The following is a 21752-nucleotide window of genomic DNA, read 5'->3' as shown; positions in this document are numbered from 1 at the left end:
TTCCAAGATGTTCTGGAGGAATACAAAATGTTCTGTTGGATGATTCTTTCCTTGAAACTAACCATGGACAAGTTGAATACTTACACTTACATCGTTCCCTGAATCGGAGTTTCCAGAGGCTTGGACCCTGTTCCATTATTATATGGTTACTAATTAGCATAGTAGATTGCATGTGTAGCTGAAGCAAGGGACATTCTCCCGACTTGTTTGTGTGCAAGAACAAAGTACACAACTCTGGCTGGAACAATGTCACAATACCTTTATTCAGCAACACATTTGTACAAGCCTACAAGATAGTTAGAGAAAGTCTACTTCACTATATAAGACCAGTTGAAATGTACAGATTCCACTGAACTTACTCCATCTATTATGAAAGCTCTCTCTCACCGGTATAGTGGATGTGAATGTTATAGCCTTGGATTTCTTTGTCTGCCCAAAGAGAGGTGTGTGTATAACGAATCTATTATTGTCCTGCTATTTTATAACGAATCAAACTTCAATAGATATTCTGGTCATTTTCCACCCATCTTTTTATTATTCTTCGACTTGTGCTTCATCTTTTTTGGCATAGTAAGAGCTACTGCTTAAGAAATCATTCACAACTGCAATTCGAATATATTTCCAACAATACGACCTTAGATATCCATCATAGATCAGTTTAGTGCAGACTTGAAGAGACTAAAAGAACCTTATACGGAAAAGAGACATTACACAGAATTGAACCGAGACAAACATTACTCAACCACAAAATCCCAAATAACTGGGATACGACGATTTTTAGTAGTCTTCATTTCGGAAATGTCATTCTCCGCTTACCAGATCTATTACACTTGCCAGGAATGCTGGGTTGTGGTTGACCCCTGCAAATGTCATTCTCATTCTACTACTTCTTGCCAGAAGAATATATATTGCATTAATAAGAAACATTCTAAAAAGAAACGGTTGAATCACAAAAAATGGACTCACCTCGTCAGACACCAAGTAGTTGAATCAAAAATGTAATGCTACGGCTGAAAGCATGATCAGGAAAATCTAACTAACTTCTGGATTACAAAGACGATGATTACAAAGACATTCAACAAGCCTATTCACATGCCTAAACTGACATGTACTATCACGATTCACAACTGACTTACCATAACTCGTGAAGCCGATTGTGTTCGTTGCATGTATATATACACTTAAGAAGACACATTTAATTAACACAAAACATGATGTTTACAGCATAACGTAGATAAGAGGCATCCCTGCATCCAAAACAAGTTAGGATTTTATCTTCGCTCTTATCGCACCCCATCAAAATCTCTATTCTCTACCACCTCGAAATTAACTTATCGTGGAAAGTTAGGCCAGCTACAGTACATCATGTGCAGATAATTGACACCACTGAGGCGGCAAATCTGATAACCCAGACAACAGAACTTTCATGGATCAATCTATACTAGTAGTGTAGTACACTAGTCCTCACCTCGTTTCAGAAACTTTAGATGCTAGAGCAGCCTTGAGCTGCTCCTGACTGTAAATCCGACTAGACATTTTGACAGTTGCCTGTTGGATCATTAGATCCTTCACAACCGAAACACTGGCATAATGGACATCCAAGTCGAGCTCTTTCAAAGCAGTCATCAGCCTAGCTGCAGGGTGATTCTTCTTGTTGCATTGAACTCTTATCATAGCTTCCCAACCAAGTATTTTTACATCTATTTCCATCTCCGCAGACTTGCTTCCATGATGATCCGAGTTCTTCAACTCTTTATCAGATTGTAACGTTGCTGGGGGAACTGATCGATAGTCTTTACCAGATAGTTCTTTCTTGAGGGAATCCACTTGAGCTGTCAATCCATCCTTATCTGACTCTACAGTTTGGAGCTTATTCCTCAGCTCATTGATATATGAAATTGCATCTCCAAGGAGTGAGGCTTTATCCATCTTCGAAACATTAGGAACGACTGCCCTCAGGGCATAGAATCTTTGGTTTAGCTTCTCTCGCCTTTGTCGCTCAGCCTCCACGTGGTTTAATGGCTCCTCTCGTCCATTCGCAGGTTTCCTTCCACGCTTACGAGGCCTCTTTTCTTGATCTACCACTCTACTACTTTCAGCCTCACGTACCGAAGCTTCAAGATCAGAGTGATCAGAATCCCCACCGCCAGCTGCACTCGACTTCATTGCACCATTAGACGGTACCACAACACCCGAAGTGAAGGACATCATACCATCTTCATTACTCCCCCTTGACGTCGCTGACCTCTTCTTCTTGCTATCTTCCATCACAAACTGTGAACTACTAGAAAAGAGATTACCATTTGTTACACTTGAATTCTTCTTACTAGATTCACCAAAATTAAGTATCTCCCCAGACTCTGGTTTACAAGATTGCAAAGAACCATTTCTAGTATTGCTTCCATCAAAACCAAATTCAGAAAAATTCAGTTCTCTACTGTAGAAACTCTGCTGATTACGCTGTTGGCTCTGATGTGAAACTTGCACAATTGAGCTTGGGTTCTCCGTTACGGTACTAGAACTAGGATGATCAAACTGATACGACTTAGAAACCGGAATATCCTTAACACCAGCTGCCGTCGCAGGCGTAACAGAACTAGGTACAGGCGTGTTAACAGACTCTTTAATTTCAATCACTGAAGAAGGATCTGTTATCCATAACAAGGAAGGATCATTTTCTCCTTGATCTCCATTCACAGGGTTTGAAGGCGGCGGCCAAGATCCACTTTCAGGATTATTGAAATTAAACAACACCCTGACTTTATTCATTAGATCTGAACTCTGAAAAATCAAATCAGTGGAACCCAATTCAACAACTCCAGTAGAAAGTGGTATACAAACCATAGTCTGCAAACCAAATACCTGAGCTTGCTTAGCCCGTTCACAAGAAGAGCTCGCTAGCCTATCATTTCCAGCTATCCAAATCGAATTGGTAGTGAAAAAAGCTTGACCAGGTAATCCAGAACCGTTGACGAAAGATTGCATCATGGAAATCAAAAAGTACCATTCAGTATCAGTGACTTCTTCATCCACAGCATCATCTGAAGATGCCGGTACACCAGAAATCATTGAATTAAGGTCACGTAGAACTTTTTTGCGGTGATCCTGTTCAGCTGCTGAAGTTGGTGTAGGGGTCTTCTTTTTCAGCTTATCTTCTTCACCTTTATAATATCCATCACCCCATCCTAGTAAAGATGCACCTGTAGTAGTTTCAACTGAAGACTGCCAGAAAATCGCATAAGTCCAGTTTTCTCTTGCACCTTCAATTAACGTTTGTAGACGGTGTTGTAAGGTTTCTTGGCTGAAGAAAATAGATGGCTGTGATTGGTTTATGAGTTTTGGGTCAGTGAGTGTATTATTAGTCGTTGATGCAGATGATGAGGGTGGCCAGTTAAACGGGGATATATCCGTAGATGAAGACGATATAAACGCGTCCATCATCGACGCGTTGTCATCCGTCCATAAATTCATCATTGGAAATAATTTTCTCCGGTGGGAAATTAAAGGGGGTCGTATGTACGTGTTGTGGGCAGGGTAGAGGATGAGATGGTGTAGGTGGAGTTGATATGGGGGAAATGAAACAGTTTCAGTGAATTTAGATTTGGTGTGAATTTGGGTTAGATTTAGTGTGAATTTGATATATATATGTGTGCTGCCGAAAGCGACTCTTTTATCTCAACTGTCACTTGAGAAAACAAACGGATTCTCCGATGTTTCCGCGGAGTAATATAAAATTTACAAGAAATTGGTCCCTAAGACCCAATTTCGCGTTAAAAGTTAAAACAACTCTATCCGATTTTCCTGTTCTGTTCTGGATATTAAAAAGTTAGACACATTTCAAATGGGTCATTAAAAACCAATAAAAAATCAAAATCGTACAATCAAATAGTAAAAAATTGGTACCCAAATTGAAACCGAAACTAATTATTATGATTTCGATATATAAAATTTAGTATTATATTATATTTAAGATAATCAAACTCATACATTATAATATAAAATATGTTTTTTACGTGTAAAAGTCTATTAAATATATATAGCATAATAGTAAATGTGTGTTGTTAAATGTATATTTTATAACTACACATTAAACAATTGTATCATAGATGTTAATAATACATTTTATATTACGAATTAACTAATACATTTTATATTTATTAACTTATGCACCTATATATTTAAATAAGATACACATGTTTGATATATTGTGGTACGCGCACTTATTATAAACCAATATATAATGTTCATTGTCACACCCCAAATTTTCAGACAATATTTAAAACAATTATATTCAATTATCTGGAAACCCGGGGTGAAACAAAACCCAAAACCGTACTCTTCAGAAAATCTTAAACTAGAAAACTCCAAGAGCAACTTCAAATCACGTGTCTTTATCCACTGCACTACACCATCTATGTTCCCAAGAACACACCCACGTTGCAAAACAAAGCAAACATGGGTCAGCAAATTGAATTTGCTGGTATGAGTAGACTAACAACAAAATATATATAATAATATTTCAAATTAATAAATATAACATTACCAACTATTTCAACTTGGAAGACAATATAGTTTCGTTTTTCAAAACGGCGTGTAGTTTCTTCTCAAGTAAGATTTCACCCCCAATATATAAATTCCAAGAATCTCATATAACAGTACACATCATTCCCACTTTCCAAAACAACTCACAACATAAATACCAATTACATTCCATTTATTAAATGCACATATGATAACCTAACTAAATATGAGTTTGGTATACCTTACATTTAAGCCAACACATCGTCTTAGGGTAAGATATTTTACGTCCCTGCAGAAAAGATTAATAGATCCTATATCCCCCAAAAACAGAGTTAGACATCACAATAAAATGATTTATCTCAGCCAGTCCAATTTCCATTTATAACCAAACCCCATTTAAGACATTTAAGTCTAATTGATATAACCTGGTTCGTCCCGCATATTCGGGAAATACCACTTATCATAATACATATATCAAGGGTAGTCATTCATATGACATCATTACGTCATAAAGTTTCTGCGTGCATAACCATAGATCTCAAACTATCACAAGTCATTAATATTTTCGTAATAACATATCAAGTTATAGTCATTTCGCAGTCACATAGAAATCACAATCATTTACTAATATTAGTCACAGTCACACTTCACATCCATAACATCACACAATTTATATACTTTTACTTAAAAAACCCTCGTCTACTTATGAGAACGGAAAAATATCACAACCAATGAGTACATTCATCCCTTGTGAGTATCAACTCATACAAACCACGTATATATTTCTCATAATAAATCATATACATTATATGCAATAACTCCATCACACGTAAAATCAATATTTTACTTTACTTATTAATTATCTCGTTGACTTATTTATTAAAAGACACAACCCGACCTTTAGTTCCTACTCCACGATTTACATTACACACATTTGCCAAATCACACATATCCGTGTGCCTCACTCACACTGAGGACCACTACAAGACATATGTCCCAAGCGGGATATCGCCTCCAGGAAACATACTTTCATCTTGTAAACTCGTAACTTGTGAGTCACAGCCATCTCTGGCGGCTTTCCATACACATAATCACAAAGCCTCATTTGGGCATAATGATAACCCGTAAAAAACTCAATTAGATTACTCTAACTTTATTCTTACGGTATCAATAATTTATTTCCTACCCTCACATGTATATTCATGCAATATATAGAGTACGGAATCATTCCACTCTTAACTCTCAAGACTTAAACAAATTCAATTGAACAAACACAAAGAACAATGGTGAGAGTAATGTGTTATGTGAAATTTCTATTCTACGATTATACTACGGATTCAATTTATACTAACAAGACGCGATAATTCAAATAACAAGGTATGAACTAAAATGATTCAATGATAAGGAATTAGGGGATTTGAATCCACCTTAACTTCGACTTAATTTACTAATCCATTTAATTGTCGTAATCCGAATTGAATCGCACGCAGTAACAATTGGTTCTTCCTAATCCCTAGTGTTCATGGTAATCTCTACCAACTAACATCTAGCATGTGAAGTATTCAACCACATTCTCATGGTGGACTAATTACTTCTAGAGTTGAATGGGAAATTACGACTATTCTACGCTAATCGAAATCAAGCTTCATCAAGGTTTTTCAACCCCCTCTAATAGAGGTTTAACCGAGAATCATAAGACTATCATTTCTCATGGAATCTAAACAAGACATAATATAAAGATTTGAACTTTACTTGTTTAAACTCAATTTGAAACTACTCATGCAATAATTGAATTAAACTAATAATGACAAATAAGTAAATCTAAGGATTTAAGCTAATAAATAAATGAAAATGAAACTAGATTATGGAGAACTAATTAACTTTATTTATCTAATGAATAGCAATAACAATAATTTAATACTGAATTTAAGGCAAGAATAAAAACTAATTAATTAATCTAAAACTAGATCTAGAACTAAGGTTTAATGGCTACTTTTCTTATCCTAACCTAATTTATTTTCTAACCTAACTATCTACCATTAACAAAGAGTCAAGCTTTTGTTTTTATACTTTCAGATCCAAAAATCGTGCATGGTCTTGGAGCCATGTTTTGGGCCAGAAAATCGGGCCCAAAACCCAATTTCTTTAGTCCAAAATGGGTTCTTCAGCTGCAATTGGCTTCGACAAACGTTTCGTCCACTTCTGCTCCTCTGATTGGGTCAAGGCTTGGACCATTGAAAAGCTCTTTCCGAGCCGGTCGTTTTGACGTAAGGTAGGCCCAATTCCAAGGTCTGAGTCCAAAGATATGGTCTTCGGAAGTTCTATTGACTTTGTCTTGGATTTGTTTACGCCGCGTGGACTTTGACTTTTCATCTTTTGACCGGGCTTCACAGAGGCTTTGTCTTCTTGAAAATTGGCCTTAAATCACAGAACTCCTTAGCAACGAACCTTTGCTCCTTTATCTCGCTAAAGTGGCACATTTCTGCACATAATGGACTTTGAAGCCTGAAATGCATAAAAACACGTAATCAATATTAACTCTTACTTATTATTCACATAATTGGTCTAAAAGTACGATTGTTAAGGGGTTAAAACTACAGTTTTGGGCTCTTATCACATAACAAAATATCAGGTCATTCATAGCATATTCAATGAATACCTTGGGTCATTCCCGCCACATTCAAGGAATATCCATCATAATACTAACAGGCCGGTCATTCATGGCACATTCAATGAATACCTTAAGTTATTCCCGCCACATTCAAGGAATATCTATCATAACACTAACAGGTCATTCATGGCACATTTAATGAATACATTGGGTCATTCCCGCCACATTCAAGGAATACCCACCTATATTCCCGTACATTCAATGAATACAGCCCACCCACAAGGCGAATGCCTTAGTTCCTCTCTAGGGCGGCTTTTCACATGACATCATTAGTCATAAACATTTCTTTTCATCACAAAGGCGAGGAGAGATCTAAAGATGTGGGCGATACATTAAATTTTCACCGGACATTTTTACACCGGATTTTTAACACTCAAGAGTTCTCATTTATTATAATATTTTTATTACAAAACAAACATCGTCTCAAACAATAGAATCATTACTAAATATTCCAAACACAATAACTAATCAACTCACCTCATTACTAAATCATAAATATCAAAAGGTTCAATCATGAATAACGTATTAGTTAAATGTCTTATGAATACATTTTAAACATCCACAATCACGTACACAATTAAGTACTAACATTGTACATATATAGCTATCACAATAACTAATAACTAATAACTAATAACTAATATATAATATAGTGTAGTGGCTGCACTTTTGCTCAAAGCTGCCTACGTATCCAAATCTTTTAAGATTGGAATCAAGCATTCGTAGTTCTTATCAGCCACATAGTCAAAATCAAAGTCCATCAATGCCAATATGTATAATTGCATAAAACCACGTCAAATCTTTATTAGATAATTACAAACATGTTTATACAAGTTCCGACAACATCCTATTATTGGATTTGTCCACAAAATTCAATATGTCAAAAGTCCAAAAAGTCAACATTCAAAAAGTCAACGGTCAACAGTCCCAGTCATGGTCAACAGATCATTTTCATAGTCAACAGACTCATAGTTCATGGCTCATGATCATAGTCATGGTTCATGGTTAAGGTCATGGCTCATGGTCATAGCCATGGTTCATGGTTAAGGTCATGGTTCAGGGACCAGACCCAACTAACCAACCCATGGTTTAACCAACGGATCATTTAATAAAATCGGATCCACCTAAACTAAACATCAAAGCCCAAACCAGAAACTAAACTTAAGCCCAAGATCTAAAACAAAAGCCAGCCCAACACTAACAACTACATTCCGATCCACTTAAAATAAATAAATAAAAACCCAGCCCACAAAATAAAAGAAATCGGCCCAAAACAGATCAAGCCCAACTAACTAAATAGATCCATTGAAGCCAAATAAGACCGGGAGTACTGGATCGTGCTCTCGGTCATCTTCCCCACCAGCACCAGCTACTCAGTTTCCAGCCACCACCAACTCCTATCTTCTTCCACCCTCATCCCAGCGGTTTTAATCCTTGTTAAAAACCCTATCATATTAACAAAAGCAAAAGGTTAATTCACTAAATCGATAACCCTTCATCAAAACTAGATCTGGTTCAATTCGCCATTAACAACCCATTCAAGCCATTCAAGTTTCAACAGCACCCAAACCATTAACCCGCCGTATTCCATTATTAACAATCAAACCATCGAAAATAATAGTCTGAAAGTTGGTGACCCATAACCTTTAGTAAACTACTCTCTGCGTCAGAGTCCTTCAAGCATGGGTCTGTAGCTAAAAGGCAATTTTGTTTGCTTTAGATGCTGGAATTAGAGCTCGACCACATTTGGATTAAATTAATAAACCTGACATGTCAAACCTATCCACTCTGCACACTACGGAGGGACTTCTTATGTACATGAATTCCTATGTGTCTTGAGCTCTCTTGAGACAAAGTAGTCAAAAACTCAAAATTATCAAATCAGACTACCTTAATGAGATAAACATGAAAATCAACTTCAATCAAGGCCTTTCTTTACCTTGATCAAACTTTTGCTGTCACCTTTGGCTGTTGAGAATGTTGCCTTGTTCTCAAATAGCTTTGGTCAATCCTACAATTGCTAATGGCCTAAAGCCACAGTACACCAGTACCTCCCAATCGTGGAAGAGCACAATTAGGAACAGGAAATATATTGCTATACATATATCCAAACTTCTGGCAAGAATTAGATTATGTCGTGTATATTACTAATTCAATGAAAACCTTATATGGGACCTAGAATGTCAATTAAATCTTTTTGACCACATCAATATTTTCATTACAAGATTTCAATATATAAAATAAGTAAATAACTAATAGAATCATATGATTATCAATCAAATAAATTTTTAAAGAACATGTTTAGACTACTCACTCGTGATACGCTCCTGCTATGCTATCAGTAGATTTCAAGCAAACATCATCCCTTCTCCTTTATGTGAAAAACTCCATTTTTTATTTTCTTCTCTATGTGTTCATTCAATTCTACGTGTGAACTCCTGTGTAAACACCCTTTTTTTTCCCCAAAACCCCCTTAAAAATAGGGAATGGGGTTTATCCTCTTTACCCTATCTCTTTCTAATCTTTATCATTTTTATTTTATTTTCTCGATTATTATTTTATTATTATTATTATTATTTATTGTACTAGGAAAATATTAAATAAAAACACAGGGTGTTGTTAAAAATTAGTGATGAGATGTAATTGTAAGATGCACGTACTCGCATATTCGATTTAAAATGTGAGTTAATACACGTGTACAAATAAATGTGTATGCACGTAAAATATATCAAGGTAACAAATATATGTGATTGCACGTGTACACGATCGAGTTAATACAAGGAAACAAATATATGTGTATGCACGTAAAAATAAATCAAATTTTTAGGGTTAGATATTTGATTATTTTAATTTCTATATCAAAGCTTGAAATTATCACATTAATGGTAAATGTTTTAACGTGTATGATTGATATATGTTCATAGATTGATGTAAATATGATTGTTGATATATCACTAATTATATATAAAATATTATCATGTAGGAAAAGAAAAAATAAATAAATAAAAACAAGTGTTAGTGTTTAAATGATTGAAATTGTTTAATAGTCATAATAAATAATAAATACCCGAATTAAAACCAAAACCGATAAAAAAAATGTAGGTTTTTATGGTTTTTGGGTTGGGTTCTATAATTCTCATACTAAAACCGTTGAGAACCGAAACCGATAGAACCGTAAATAGTAAAACCCAAACCGAAACCACTAAAACCCGACCCAAAACTGACCCGTTAGAATTCCCTATCTAGATACAACCAAATCCAAAGTTATAATAGCCCACAAAACCATATTTCAAATAAAAATAGTCTACAAGGACAAAATTGTTTGACCCGAGACTTTATCCTTTTTTTTAATTCCGAATATACCCTTTGTAGTTTGATATACAAGTGAACCATCTTCTTCGCCATGATTAGAAAGGTGTTCATGCATCAAGCTCAACACCATCGATGTCAAAGATGACGAAGAAGAAGCCAAAGACTGTCCTCTAATGCTCACCAAACTCATTCCGCATGATCATGATGCTTTTCAATCCACCGATCCCACCACCACCATAAGTTAATTTAGAATCTATTTGCATTTCTTGGTGTTGATTACTGGCTATGCTAGGTGACCCTTGTTATGCTGCTTACGTTTGTACTCGTTACTCGGTTTTCAATAACTCGAACACCTGCAAGCTTTTGATCCTTGTTAAATGGTAGAGGTGAAAGTCTATTTACATTGATCTACATTATACAGAAGGTGGTAATAGTAATAGTAATCAATCTTCTAATGAATAGCCGAAATGGGTAAGTGTGATTTGTAATGATAAGTTTAAAGAGTTTGAGGAATTCCATTTTCGAATTTGGGGATGTTTGATTTTGGTTTTGGTGTTTGTGTTGACTAATTGTTGTGAAATGTGGAATGAGTTTGCAAACAATGTTGGATTTTATTTTGGTTGTTGCTAGTTCTCTTTTGTGTGTTATATGGATATGAATGACTTTGTGAATTTGGATTGAATAGAAATGGTGCATTTACAATTCGTGTTCATATGATTAATTAGTTAAAAAAAGGGTTAACTAGTATTACACCCCACCCCACTTGAGAAGAACACACCCAAAAAAAAAATCAACTTGGGTTGACCGTGTTTTTTGTGTGTGTATTTGGGGGGAAGACCCTAATTTCCCATCTAGTGGGGGGGAAATCCTAATTGGCTCATCTAGTGGCGGGGGGGAGGGTAACACTAACTAACCCTAAAAACAATCAAAATAATGACAAAATAAATTAATCAAAAGGAATGTGGTCCATACTCCATGCTATCATGGATTCTTGTATGACTTCAACGAACACAAGTAAGAAAGGCCTTCACACCTCACCAAATAGGTATGAACTCGGGGTATGAACAATGATTGTTCCTCTAAATAGGTATGAACAATCATTCATACTCCAATAGATATTCTTACTGATCATACATTATATTGAGGTATGAACATTGATTGTTCATACCCCAAATAGGTATGAACAATGATTGTTCATAACTCATGTTAATGTATGAACAGTGATTGTTCATACCCTAAATAGGTATGAACAATGATTGTCATTGTTCATACTCCAATAAGTGTTCATACTGTTCATACATCACATAATATATGATCAGTAAGAACAATGATTGTTCATATGAATAATGAGTGTTCATAGCTCATGTTGAGATATAAACAATGATTATTCATACTCTAATAGGTGCTCTTACTGATCATACATTATATTGAGGTATGAACATTGATCGTTCATAATACATTATATTGAGGTATGAACATTGATAGTTCATACCCCAAATAGATATGAACAATAAGTGTTCATAGCTCATATTGGGGTATGAACAATCACTGTTCATACTCCAATAAGTGTTCTTACTGATTATACATTATGTTGATGTATGAACAGTATGAACAATGAGTGTTCATAACTCATGTTGAGGTATGAACAATGAGTGTTCATAACTTATGTTTAGGTATGATTACCCCATATAGGTATGAACAATGATTGTTTATACTCCAATAGATGTTCTTACTGATCTTACATTATATTGAGGTATGAACATTGATTGTTCATACCCCAAATAAGTATGAACAATGATTGTTGTTCATACTCCAATAAGTGTTTATACATCACATAATGTATGATCAGTAAGAATAATGATTGTTCATATGAACAATAAGTGTTCATAACTCATGTTGAGATATAAACAATGAGTGTTCATACCCCAAATAGATATGAATAATGATTGTTCATACTCCAATAGGTGCTCTTACTGATCATACATTATATTGAGGTATGAACATTGATTGTTCATACCCGAAATAGATATGAACAATGATTGTTCATACTCCAATAGGTGTTCTTACTAATCATACATTATATTGATGTATGAACAGTGATTGTTCAAACCCCAAATAGGTATGATTGTTCATACAAACAATTATTGTTCATATGAACAGTGATTGTTCATAGCTCATGATGAGGTATGAACAATGATATTAAATAGGTATGAACAATATACTATATACACTGGGTCGTTTCGGTTGGGCCGGGCCGCTTATTATTTCGCATTAGGGGTATACTTGACATTCACTACAACATAAGGTATCTGTTGCAGTGCACCCTTTTGCAACGCCAAATTTTCGTTGGTAAAACATACCATTTGCAACGCCTAATGGCACTGCCAAAACATTTTCGTCTTATTAATACCACTTTATTGGGATTTAACTGTGGTCACGCTAACTGGCATCGCAAAAGCTTTCTTTTGAAAATTTTGTTTTCGTGGAATTTAATTTTTACTGAAATTTTTTAGCACTAGCTACGCCACAATGGTTGCAAAAAAGTATTTTGGCTTTTGCAACACCCATGGCGTCTTTAATATGTTTTGTATTACAATTTCTTTTTTTGTCCCAATTTTTTTTTTTTTTTTTGTACCATAGTAATTGGCAGCGCCCAATGGTGTCACGTAAGGGTTTAATATTGGGTGGGATTGTTTTCGTTGGAAATAGTTTTCGCGATCCACTAAAACACCCTGCTGCTAAAAATTTGAGAACCCAGAAAGAAACCCTAAAATGTACACTACCACTACTCAAAAAAGAAAATCATTGTTCATCGACTGACGAGATCGAGCCGTACTACGAAATCTGTAAGGCTCGATATTTAAGTTAAGATCTTCATCTTCAAATTGTTGCAATCCCCTTTTTTCATTATAATTTTTTTTCTTACTGATTTCATCCTTTCTTAAACCATTGGTCTTGTTTTAGCTTAAATCTAATGAATCGGCAACATCAAAGCTTCTTTGGTTACTGATTATCGACTGGTACATCCTTTAAATTGAGAAAATATCCTCTCTTATATACTTCAAGTTCCAATTTTTGGTTTTGAATTTTGGAATTAAAGTTCCAATCTTTAAACGAATTGAAGTTTGAAGTTTTCGTTATCAAAGCTCGAATCTTTTTTAATGATTTATTCTATTTCATGCTCCATTCTCTCTTACCCTCTAGTCATAATTTATTTACCTTTTTTGTATTTATCTATAGAAATTAAGGTTCTCGCCATTGTTTCTGTACACAATCCCCGCAGTGCTTCAGGTTTTAATGAACTTCTTAGTAATTATTTCATTATTATAAGTGTTTAGAGGTTTACATTTTAGTATGTGATATGCGAATGCATTGAGTAGCTTGGGGTGAACCATAGATGTATTTCACTTGGTTTAATATGCTAGAATTACTGAAAGTCACCCTGCCTAGTTATGTCCCCTTTCTGTGTTGTAGTTTAAGACATTGATTTCTTTTTAAATAATTGTGATGATGCACATGTTCTAGTTGGGAAGTTTATCTCAAAGTAATAGCAGGTTTGGTTGTGCGAGTTCTCTGTGATGTTACCTAAGGCATAGAAATCAAGGTGAGGTGCTAGGGTTGCACTCTGGTTGCACTGGCGTGCCTAGGTATCATTGTGACTTTAGTATTATGAGAGGGGAAGTGATATACCTTTGTTTCTTTTCACTTTCATGAGTCTTGTTTGGGGTGTAATTTTGGACCTTATGTTGCCCTTTCTTGTAATTGAAGTGATTTGACTTGGTACTGGTTTCCATTTATTGGTGATTAAATTGAAAAAGTGAAGTAGGTGCTTATTGGTTTCTGTAATGTGCGTGCTTAGTGAGATGACTTGTGTATGAAGACCGAGTTGCCACTATCTTTCTCTGGTTTTGGTTGGTTGTCAAACTTTTTATCATGTGTATAGATTTTACTGGCCATAGAAGTAGGTTGAATACAATTTTGTAATCCATTGTTGAATGCCACCTTGTAATGCATTGTTTAGTGTCATATTTTAGTCTTGACCATATACTGTTAAGTTTGTCGAAGAGATATATTCTCTGTTTTTATATACGAGTGAGGAAAGGTTCAATTAAATGTTTGGCAAGTCGAGTAGCTATTTGTTGTTATATAAATACGTAAAATTTGGCTAGACATACCATTTTTTTTTACTTAGTTGGGATGATTACATGTCATTATTATTTTCTTATAGTGACCCTAATCTTAAGCTACACTCAGTACTTTCATGTTTTTGTCAATGTGGATTGATTTGCATAATAAGGCTAGTAGATAATCTTTTCTGTTATAAGAATATGTTAGTTTTTTACCTTGTTTAGTTTGTCGAAATATCGGGTTAGTTTAATTTTGGAATTTATTACACGGTAGTTCTAGTGTGTTCTGCTTTAGTGGATGAGCTGCTAATCCTTGTATTAAAATTATAGGTGATGATATTCTTCATTGCACATGGAGTACTAGTTACATATGTTGATATGTTGAGGATGCTCGATATCCATATAGAGATCAAATGGAGGACTGCATCAAGTTGATCATGTAGGAACTGAAAGCTAGAGGAACTGCCAATAACCATACGTCCATACTCTTAGCTTGCTTACCAAGTTACTGGGACATCGAAGTTTTAACTCTACTTTTGATGATTTCTTTTGAAAGCATTTTATTTCATTTCTTCTCAGTGCAAACTAAAATGAATTTGGTTATTCATTTTTTACTTCCTTTAATTGAATCAAAGCATTTTGTTTGTTGGAAAGCGCGCAAATTCTGCTTTTTCTTAGACATTGTTTTTACTATCATGCAAGGGCCTTTTTTTTTTTGCTCTTTCTTAGATTGAGCAGAATAGCTTAAGAAAATTTCACTCATAGCGTCGTACTTCTAAATAAAAACATTATGTCTCTTTGCAGACTTTAGTAACTTATGTAAATAACATAAAATGCAAGCTTCTTCAAATTTGTGAATGGAAAAACTATTCTCTTAGTAGTAATTCTTTTATCAATTATCGAGAAGTAAGTTTTCTAAATTATAGATTTGTTGTAAAATACAGGATCCTAGTGCTTTTACTCAGATCTAAATGTTATAATCTACTCTTCTAAGCTAACTAGGCAATTAACTTGTTATGGTTTATGAGCAATATACTGTGGGACCTTTATTAATTTCTATTTCAATTGTATAATCTAGTAACTTATATACCAAGGGCTTATGTTTTTCAGAGTCGAGTTGGTCGTGTACAGTGGTTGAAGCCTTATATTGATGAGGTTCTTGTTGAGCTGGGACAGAACGGTGTGAAAAATCTCCTTACAATTCCCGTAAGGTATGTTTCTATGCTTCCAAATAAAATGAGAGTCGGTGACCATTGTTAGTTCTAGTTAATGTTAGCTGTTGGCAAAGAGTTGGTATTGAACCACATTCATATACATTTTCATGCAGACTTCATCGTGTCCCTGTGTCTATAGGTGACTGTTTATACTTTGAAATTGCAGCATTAGTGAGTTAGAACTCAAATAACTATGACCTTGTTATGTAATTGTATTCCATAACAGGTTAGAGAGGAACTGGAATAGAGAGATTGTCTGATAAGAACAAGATATGTAGTAGAGTCTATTACCACATATAATGGAGGTATGTTAAATTTGAACTGTACCATCAGCTAAAAGGATGAAATCCATTCATTCAGAGGAGGAAGTGCAAAAGAGGAAGGGCTGACAAAGCTGAAAAACGTATGAAGAGCTAAGAACTACAATGGAGGAGATGGAGGCCCGTCAAGCTAGGATGGAGGCTTGGATGCTAGAGTTGAGAGTCGGTTCTTAATGGTACGTAGCTTGAGAACTTTAACAAGTAAAAAAATATGGATATCTGATTTTTTGTTATTGCTCTATTGATGATGCTCTTTGAATTGGATATGATGCACTTTTGAGGCTAGTATTCAAATTGTTTAGGTTTTGGTGGAATGATGAGGGTACCTGTAACGCCCGTATTTTTAAAAGACATATTTAATTATTAAGTAATTAATTTAATTATTTATTTTCAAAATTCGTCGGATTGGACTCGGGATACGTGGGCCTGGTTTTTGGGCCCGAGTCGGTGTTGGGCTTGGGTTTCGGACCCAAGTATATAAACACATTTTTCTAGAAAATAGGGTTCAGAGAAAAATAAAATAATGAAAATGGAGGCAGAGAGAATTTTGGATTTCGGAGGTGGGTGGAGCCATTTCGGGACTTCGGAGAAATTAAGTAGGAGTTTGTTCATACAGGTGAGTAGCTATTTTGCTATCTCACCGAAAGTTATAATTTTCGTATATCGGTGTATAGGTTTCTGTTTTTATACATTGGTTAAACTGTTTTTATTGAAACTCGAGAAATCTCATTCGAACTGTCCAAGCTTTATGGCCGGCAGTTAAAGCCCAAGCTATAGATCGTTTTTTTTTGTTTGCTTCTCTGTTTCTATGTTGAAACTTCATGGGCGTTAATGGCAGAAAGCCCTATACCACGAAATCTCCAGTACAATCTTATGTAACTGGTATGGTTGTTTGTGTTTTTGTTATTGACTGATAATGGGGTGACGGGTGACGGATTGGTGGTGGTGATGGGGCGACGGGTCGTTTTTATGGGCTCTTTGAAGCTCTGTAAAACTCGTCAATGGCCGTGGGTGGGGCTTTTTGTTTATTGGTTGTGTTGTTTTGCTTTGTTGTGTTGAGTGTATTGTTGGAGGTGAGTGGGGGGGTTGGTGGTTTGTAGAAAGCCATTAATGGCGGCATTAATGGCGGCAGTAAAACAAATCTTGCAGATCTAGTTTTGAGAATGGGATATCGATTTAGTGAATGGTGTTTTGGTTTTGTAAATGTTATGTGGTTTCTCCTTCTCTTCATTTTCGGTTTGATGAAGTGAAGAATGGTGGCCGGCGGTTTTGGGTGGCTGCTGGTGGTGCTGGATCTGTTGGAGGGAGAAGACAGAGAACGCGATCCGGTGCTCCCGGACGCACTCTATTTTCTCTACACCTGTTAGCTGTTGGGCCTGGGTCGGTTTCCTTGGGCCAAAACTCAAATTTGATGTGGGCCGGTTCTATTTTTATGTTGGGCCAGTTCATTTCTATTTGGTTTGGGCCCAATTCTATTATTTTGTTTGGGCCCGGTTTGTTTTAGTTGTTTGGGCCAACCTCTTATTTGTTTTGTTGGGCCGGTTTCAGTTAAATTTTCGGGCCGAACTCAGTTGTATTTTGGGCCGAACCCATGTGTATCTTTGGACCAGTTTAATTAAGTTTAGGTTGGGCCCAGTTTAAGTAAGTTTTGGGACCAGTTCTAATATTAGTCTATGGGCCCGTTTCATTTGTATTTTTGGACCGAACCACTTAATTGTTTTGGGCCAGTTTCTAATATTGTTTGGGCCCAGTCCATAGGACTTAAAATAGATCTATTTGGGTTTTTCACTGTTTAGACTTCCGGGTTTTAAGGTTTGGGCTTGGCCAGTTGGGTCCGAACCATGACCTTAGTCACGAGCCCATGAGCCATGCACCTTCGACCTTAGCCATGAACCATGGCTATGACCCTGGATCTGTCGAACACGGAAACGACGGTTGGACTTTGACAATGACAGTTTGACTTTGACCATGACGTGTTGAGTTTGACGTTGACCATGATGTGTTGATTTTGACCATGATGTGTTGACTTTGACCATGATGGGTTGACTTTGATTTTGACCATGATGGGTTGACTTTGACCGTTGACATTGGACTTTGACAATGACAGTTTGACTTCGACCATGACGTGTTGAGTTTGACGTTGACCATGATGTGTTGACTTTGACCATGATGGGTTGACTTTGATTTTGACCATGATGTGTTGACTTTGACCATGATGTGTTGACCTTGACTTTGACCATGATGTGTTGACTTTGGCTTTGACCGTCGACCGTTGACTCTGACCGTTAACTTTTCCAGTTTTTCACATATTTGACTATATGGATAAATGTAATAATAAAACGTTGTCGAATATTATATAATTTGGGTTTGTCATTATCTAATTTAGATTTGACGTGAGTAGTGGGTAAAACATATATATATTGGGCTTTGATTGTGGACTGTGGACTGTTTATTTGTGCTACGTTTTATGTGTATATTATATGGACACATATAGTAATAAAATGTTGTGGAAGCTGGTATAATTTGGTGGTCATTATCTAAGAAAGATTTGACCTTGATGTTGTGTATTTTTGACACGTGACGATATTGAGATGTTAGGAGATATTATATTCCTAATACGTTATAATAAAAATGTATGCGATACGTTGAAGCATTGTGACATGATATAATATCTTTGGGATAGTTATATTAATGCAATATCTTGGAGAAATGTATATACACTCCATTATTTTATATGTGAGATGCTAATATAGTATCGGTGAATATTTATTCACCTGGAGTGTGGTGTAGTGCAATAATATATTGCACGTGAAAGAACGAAAGTGACTATGAGATATAATTGAGATGTTTCTAGATATTATGGCTTAGTGCAATAAGGTAATTGACCGCATGATATAGTAGAAATGTTTATGAGTCATTAATGTATGACACCTGAATAAATTACATAACGAAAATCCTAGAACCCGACTACCACAACTCATGTGATTGGCCCTTCCGGCGCTTTGATTAATCGAATGGCCTTTCGGCCCTTCCGGGCGTTTGATTAAAATTTGAATGGCCTTCGGCTGACCCTCCTGGCGTAGCCGTATAGTGGCTTGATTATTCCGTTAAGCAAAATAGAACGATGATGCTAATATTTTATGCCGAATAGTGGCGGTGCTTACATAGATTTGGCTTCCGTGTGAGGATTTACGGTGTCGCGGCATCCCGCTCGAGGTGGTTACGCACGGAGTGGCTCATTATGTAAAGGGAGGCATGTGGATGTACATGTTCGGCGTTGGGTTGCGATTGTGGTAGCCAGGGAAACTAGGTAAGACATAGATACGACGTGATTTTAGGGACACGCAAAGAAAGTCTGAAATAATCTAATTATGGTAATATGCTTGGTTGATTATTTGTTTAGTTGAACCTAAGGCGCCTCGATGGAGGAACTACCTGCCTTATTTATTATGTGTATAGTTTGTTGTGTGGTTAGTGGAAAGTTAAGGCGCCTCAGTGGAGGAACTACCTGCCTTAATTATTGTGTTTAAGGATGTATAGTAGTCGTTGAAAGTTAAGGCGCCTCGATGGAGGAACTAACTGCCGTATGGATTGTGTATATATATGTATAAGTATATTCGTATTTTTAGGGCTACTCACACCAGCATTGTTTATAATGCTGACCCGATTTGCATGTTTGCTTATCGGGTGTGTTCATTAAATGAACATAGTTGATAAGTCTTGACAGGTTTAGTGATGAAGAAGATCGGTTGCTGCTTGTGGTTTGCGTTAGCATTGCATCTCAGGCTGAGTTTTGTTTTCCCTTGAGGTGATATAGATTTTCAGTTGAGATAATATTATTTGCATTTTCATTTGTAAATTGTTTTATAATGAAGAGGACTTTGTTTAAGTTAAAATTTTTATTGGTTTTAATTATCCGCATATTTTAAAACTGTTTATGGGTTTTTGGGAGTGGAGAGTGCGTCACACCTCGGAAATCGAAGAGTCGGGGACAAATAATGTTTTTCCGAATTCTGTCGAAATTCGGGGTGTGACAGTACCATGGAATGAATAAAAATATTATATAGTAAGTAGTAAGCTATTGATAAGTAGTCTTAGATTCTTTTTGGTTACCTTTGGGATTTTTGTGGATAAACTACGCTTAATGGGGACATTGTTGTTAGTAATACAAGCTATTGGAAGGATATTTTTAGTAGCTTATCAAGAAACTAAAATGAATATTAACTCTCAAGTTTGATTATGAGAAAGAGCTGGAGTTTTGGCACTCCCTCTGCAACTTAAGACTGAGGTTCAAAGTGTTACTTATCCTTCCATAAGGTTATTCCCCTGAAATACTAACTCCTTGAACTGTAACGAACATTACCCTTCCTCTCCTTGTTGTCACACAACCAAAATCAAAGTATAGCTAGCTCTAACTAGAACTTCATTCACTTCTATTATATTTCGATATTTCTGTATTGATAATCAATATCAAGTGGATTGTTTGTATCTCTCTCTGTGATTTTATTAACTTCCCCTGCTTGTAACAGTTGAATTTGACGAGGCATAATGACGAGATGAATAGTAAATGATACTTGTAATCTACAAGTAGGAATTTGGTGGTCCACTTTAGATATAACTTGTCTATTATAGGTTTGAGTTAGTAAAAAGAGTTTCACATGCATTGCTAATTACTTGAGTGTGTTTTAGATTTATTAATAATGTTTCAATTAAATATACTTATGTGACTTTTTCATTAATTATACCAGATTTGGTCGAAACTTGAAAGTAGTTGATTGATGAAGAAACTTCGGGCGGATGCTACTCAAATCATCATATTATAGAGCAATTTGTCTAAATTTAGTTGATCGTTGTTAAGACTATGTGAGATGATATTTTTGCAAAAAATAATTAAGTGGATTTTTTAAGATCTTTTGTAATTAATGATTTTAGTTAATGAAATACATTTTGCTACGATTTTTGGTGAATTGTTACGGGGATATTGTTTTATGTATAAATTGTATTGGTTTGGATTGTACAATTACATGAATTACACCATTTACCATGCTAAATGCATCGCCAATGAAGCAGGTGTTTTCATTAGGATTTTATATGGTTAGCAACAATTTTGGTGTGGCTAAAAGCTTTGATTGCATACAATAGAGACACCTTTTGCTACGAGCATGCGCTTATAACGCTGCTAAATGTTATGACACTTTTTGCGATGCCTTATGTGCAGCTAAATATTCATACTTTTTGCAACGCTAACATTGTAGCAAACTGTTTGTCTTTTGCGACACTCAACAGTGCAACTAAAGTGGTAACTATTGCAACGCCATTGTCGTCGGTACAAGCTCTCTATTGCAATGTCATGCGTTGCAAATAATTTGAAATAATTTTACAATTGATTTATTTTCCAAAAGAGAAGTAGCAAAGGCAATAGTGTATTAGCAGCGCCAAATGGCATAGCAACAAACTAGGATCTTTTGCGATGCCACTTTTGGCGTTGCATTTGAGCATTTGTGACCCACTTTTTAGCAGCGCCTTTGTGACATCATCTGGTGCGTAGCAAAAGAACTTTTGCAACGCTCTAAGACACTTTTTGTAA

At 35.7% G+C, this 21752-nt stretch overlaps 1 protein-coding gene and 1 long non-coding RNA gene across 9 annotated transcripts; one reads left to right on the top strand and one right to left on the bottom strand.

The window, feature by feature from the left end:
• Positions 1-1022: 1022 nt before the first annotated feature.
• On the bottom strand, positions 1023-3616 carry LOC147524570 (transcription factor MYC2-like). Its single transcript, XM_086603809.1, has one exon. The coding sequence runs from the start codon at positions 3472-3474 to the stop codon at positions 1465-1467; it is 2010 nt and encodes a 669-aa protein (XP_086459935.1). The 5' UTR covers positions 3475-3616; the 3' UTR covers positions 1023-1464.
• A 9571-nt stretch (positions 3617-13187) lies between these two features.
• LOC147524569 (uncharacterized) lies at positions 13188-21137 on the top strand. 8 transcript variants are annotated; one of them, XR_015197011.1, is made up of 7 exons: positions 13188-13350; positions 14962-15070; positions 15742-15842; positions 15959-15984; positions 16072-16341; positions 19876-19973; positions 20914-21137. It is a non-coding gene; the product is annotated as an uncharacterized LOC147524569 (long non-coding RNA). The 8 variants fall into 8 exon arrangements; XR_015197013.1 differs by lacking the exon at positions 15959-15984 and having other exon boundaries at positions 16206-16341; XR_015197018.1 differs by lacking the exon at positions 15959-15984 and having other exon boundaries at positions 16179-16341.
• The last annotated feature ends 615 nt before the right edge of the window (positions 21138-21752 follow it).

Source organism: Coptis chinensis, chromosome 1 (assembly GCF_015680905.1).
Source record: "Coptis chinensis isolate HL-2020 chromosome 1, ASM1568090v1, whole genome shotgun sequence".
NCBI lineage: Eukaryota > Viridiplantae > Streptophyta > Magnoliopsida > Ranunculales > Ranunculaceae > Coptis > Coptis chinensis.
Note: the sequence above shows the minus strand (reverse complement) of the source record. Positions and strands in the feature narration are given on the sequence as shown.